At 36.7% G+C, this 4,679-nt stretch overlaps 1 protein-coding gene across 1 annotated transcript; it reads left to right on the forward strand.

The window, feature by feature from the left end:
* Positions 1-1,041: 1,041 nt before the first annotated feature.
* Positions 1,042-1,779, forward strand: LOC131061977 (uncharacterized). The gene has a single exon (XM_057995809.2). The coding sequence runs from the start codon at positions 1,042-1,044 to the stop codon at positions 1,777-1,779; it is 738 nt and encodes a 245-aa protein (XP_057851792.2).
* Positions 1,780-4,679: the final 2,900 nt, after the last annotated feature.

The following is a 4,679-nucleotide window of genomic DNA, read 5'->3' on the forward strand; positions in this document are numbered from 1 at the left end:
GTCCTTGCAAATAGATTGAAGAAAATCTTACATATGATTGTGTCTGAGGAACAATATGGATTTGTCTCGAGGAGGGAGATTGCAGATTGTATCATATTGATCAATGAGGTTGTCCACACAATGAAATCAGAAAGGATCAATGGTATGATGATTAAATTGGATGTCTCAAAGGCATATGACAGATTTGTGTGGAAATTATTACTATCAATCATGTAAAATTTTGAATTTTGTCATGGGTGGATAGATATGATCAAATTTTGCATTTCAACTACTCGATTTTCGATATCCACAAATGGAGCGTTATTTGGTTTTTTCAATGGTACGAATGGAATACGTCAAGGTGAACCTCTTTCTCCTACATTATTTGTCATAATGGCTGAGGCTCTGGGATGAGCAATCAAGGCTTGCAGTAATAAGGGTGTTTGGAAAGGTATCAGGGTTACAAATGAAACTATTACGCATGCCCAGTTCACTGACAAGACTACACTCTTTGGCACATCAAGTACTACCGAAGCAGAGCAGATTAAAAAAATAATACGCAGTTATTAATCTATGTCAGGCCAACTCATGAACATAGAAAAGTCCTCTATTTATTTCTTCAACACTAAGCCTTGCATGCAGAGGAGAATTTCAAGAATCTTGGGTATTAAAATTGGCTCTCTCCCTACTAAAAATCTTGGGGCTCCTATTACTGATGGTATGTGCAAATCGAAACATTGGGTGGAAGTTGTGGATAGATGCAGACTTAAGGGAACCTCGTGGAAAACCCATTGGCTCACACTCGCGGGTAGAATCACAATGGTTAGAACGGTACTTTCTGCTATGTCGATATATACAATGTCATGCATGCAGATTAATCACAAAGTAGGAAAAGATTTAGAAAGCAATTTCAAATACTTCTTGTGGGAGGGATCTAAAGAGGAAAATTAAATACCTTTAATCAGATGGGAGGAGGCATGCAAACACAGATCAGAGGGTGGTGTTGGCCTTAGGAAGGTATGCAGACAAAACTTTGCCTTGTGTGCAAAGCTATCCTGGAAAATGTATAGGCACCTAGAAAGATTGTGGTGTAGAATTTTTCAGCATAAGTACCTAGATGTGGATGATCCAAAGCGCATACTCACGATAGCGAATTCTCATGGGGGTTTGACAGCCTGGAGATTTTTGTGGGATGCTAGGAAATTGATTATTAACCATTTAACATGGCGGATAAATAATGGAAAGCTTGCGAACTTCTGGGCAAACTCTTGGAATGGCCATGACCAACTTGATAAATTGGATGCCATCTCGCCTTATTTGAAGGATTTGAGAAGGAAAGTTGGCACCAAAGTTGCAGATTATATGATCAAAGAAAACACTTGGGATGATAAATTGAAATGGTTCAACTTATCAGAGTATGGGCTGCCAATGGATATTTGGAATATTCTCAAGGAAGAACTGGATTGTAGAAGAATCATTCTTTCTAATAGGGAGGATGAAATTATCTGGTGTGGTGCTAAATCTGGAGAATATTCAACAAGAATGGGATACCAAATTCAGGTGCAGCTTGAGGAAAATGGTATTTGGTCAGATAGATTATATTGGGATCCCGGTATGCTACCCAAAGATGGTGCACTCCTTTGGGTTGCGCTACATAAAAGATGCTTGACAGGGGACAGACTTAATACAATTGGCATTGCAGGTCCTTCGAGATGTGTTCTTTGCAAAAATGATTCAGAAACAACGAATAATTTATTCTTGAATTGTGAGTATGATTCCTCGTTGGAATTGGTTACTTAACGAATTCTCTTGGGTTGGAGCTACACAAAAATGCTTACTGAAATTTTCGAGTAGCTGGCCAAGTGCTCACAAAAATTCACTGTGGGGTGATATAAGACCTTGGCTCCTGCCCAACTCATATGGTGCATCTGGAAAGAAAGAAACAGGCGAATATTCAAGAATTCTGAGATAGATGTGAGTATGTTTATCAAGAAAGTTAAAACCAAAATCATTGCGTTGGCAAATGCTAAGGTGAAATACAAGAGGAAAACCAAATTCACAATGTGGGATGAACATATCCAGTGAAAATGGATAGAGCTCATTAGGCCCACTATTCCTACAGAACGACATTCGACAAAATGGGTACCTTCGAACCCGAGGAGATGGAAACTTAATTTTGATGATGACGCTAAGGGGAATCCAGGAGTTGTTGGTGCGGGATGTATACTAAGGGGTTCTAATGGAACATGCATCGGGGTGGTTTCAAAAAAAATTGGGGTTACAACTAATAATGAAACCGAATTCATAGCACTTATAACAAGATTGCAACTCTATAAAGTGAAGGAGCTGAAATGTATCGATATAGAGGGCGACTCACAGGTCATAATCTTGACAATAATTAGAGGTTGCACTCCCAATTGGAAACTTGAATGGTGGCTGGAGAAGGCAAAAGATCTACTCACATACTTTGATGATTACTCTATCAAACATTTTTACCATGAGGCGAATACTATTGCGGACATTTTAGCAAATCATGGTGTCGTGCAGGATTGTGAAACCATAAGAAGTGACAAAACTGAGTACTAGCCTTCACTGACAGAGGCTTGCTTTGCTGATAATAACAACTGGTGTCCCTGACAGAATATCTATGGTTCGGGATTAGATGGGACTAAGACTGGACTGTCGATTGATATCTCATAGTGGAATTGGATTGTATGATTACCTTGTGGATTAAATTGGAACTATTTATCCCAATCCTCAGAATTATTGATCTTCGATCATTGATATGCCTCCTCTAACGCCTGGACAGGGGATACATTTGTCATTACCATTTTGGAGGTTGTGGAAGCAAAGATCTTATGGATATTGGATTTATGCCTCGATACCATATACTGAACCCAAAAACTATATAATTTTGGATGTCAAGATGTATACTGCCTCATGGTGCTCAGATTTGGAGTTAGCTACTTATATAGGATGATTCCCTCTCCAATCACTAGGAGAGGTTATTTAACACCAATGACCCTGACATGGAGAGAACACTATGCACGATTCTGGAGGGCAGGTTGGGCTCTAATTGTCACTGGTGTGATGGGTTCATTTATGAAACCATAATATGTAGTTGATATCCTTGGATCTAAGGATAGAGCATATGAGTTGATGGAGCAACTTCTTATGGACAGAAATTGCGTTGCTATCTATAATGCCATTTTGGGGATTGAAAATGGAAAGTGGGCAAGTTATCTCAAGGTGTACTTCAAGACAGGCTGCGACCTATAAACTACTGCGAACAAGGTTGTGAGAGATGATGGAAAAGGATCCTCTACTAGTCTGCATTTAAAGAAAATTGATTTGTCTCCAAAGAAGAATGCATGAGAATTGCTCAGATTTGGGGTTTTGCGAAATGATCTTGGTGCATTTTCTATAATTTTGGCCTCTGATGACAATTGGATGTCTGTTAATGGTGAAATTGGCTTCTTTCCATCGGTCATGGGTTGGCTTTCACATATAATTGTATGACCTAAGGTGTCATGTTATAGATGTATTCATGCACATGCTCAATACTGTATTTCCTTCTTTTATTAATATAGGAAACTACCCCTACTGGTAGTACTTAAAAAAATATATATAATATATTATATATTATATTATATTATATAATATATAATATTATATATTATATTATACATTATATATTATATATTATATAATATATTATAATATATTATATATTATATATTATATTTATATATTATATAATACATTATATATTATATATTATATATTAACTTTTAGGAATCAGATATCGAATTCCTGTGGGTATTTTTATACCCACTGTGACAGTCCCTGGGTCATTTTTTACTCATGGCTGCGTGAAAGGATTGAATTCCAATATCAGATTTTAGCGGATATCCGATTTGGAGGCCATTTTTTTGTGAATTTGTCATCTAAGGTATGATTTTATTGAACTTTTGTAATTTTTATCATTTTTTTGCAATTTTTATTTGTTTTTAGATTTTTTAAATAGAAACTAGATTTTTTTCATTTGAAATACAATGTTCTTTCAAATTTGTTGATTAAATTGAAATCTTCAAATTCAACCAGGTTAAATGGGGGATAACAATGATAATCCTGAACAACCACAACCACCACAACCACCAAACCCTCCATTACCAAGCCCCCCCCTCAATTCAAGATTTAATTGGTCAAAATTTGAACCAATTAAGGGGAATTGCAAATGTCTACAATAGAATCCCTCGTCTAATCCCAATGTTAGATTCTCTTAATGTCATATTAAACAATGTTGAAATTGTGACCCCAAAGTACAATGTCTCTCTTTTGTGGTGAGATTCCATGAGGGATAGATATGTGAATGGCTTGACCTATGATCAGGTCAAGGAGCTTGAGATACCGAAAGTTGATATTGCTACATTGTTCGTCAATTCCCTGCACTAGACAGCCCATATATGTGAAAAAAAATAAAACTTTCCATCAAATGTTGTACAAATGATGATATTGTAAATAACTTTCGGGATCGTTGGTGGATAGTTATTGATAGACCACCCAAAAATAATCTTGATGTCTCATTTTATTTCATTAAAAAAGTATATGCTGAGATTATTTTGGGGCAAGCATGTCAACTACTTTGACATCAACCCTTTCCAGGGTGTGGGTTTAAGTATGCCTCAAGATAGACCTAG

This window comes from Cryptomeria japonica, chromosome 2 (genome assembly GCF_030272615.1).
Source record: "Cryptomeria japonica chromosome 2, Sugi_1.0, whole genome shotgun sequence".
Classification (NCBI taxonomy): Eukaryota; Viridiplantae; Streptophyta; class Pinopsida; order Cupressales; family Cupressaceae; genus Cryptomeria; species Cryptomeria japonica.

Coding starts and splice junctions, on each gene's coding strand:
- LOC131061977 (XM_057995809.2), top strand. CDS start 1,042: ATGTATAGGCACCTAGAAAGATTGTGGTGTAGAATTTTTCAGCATAAG.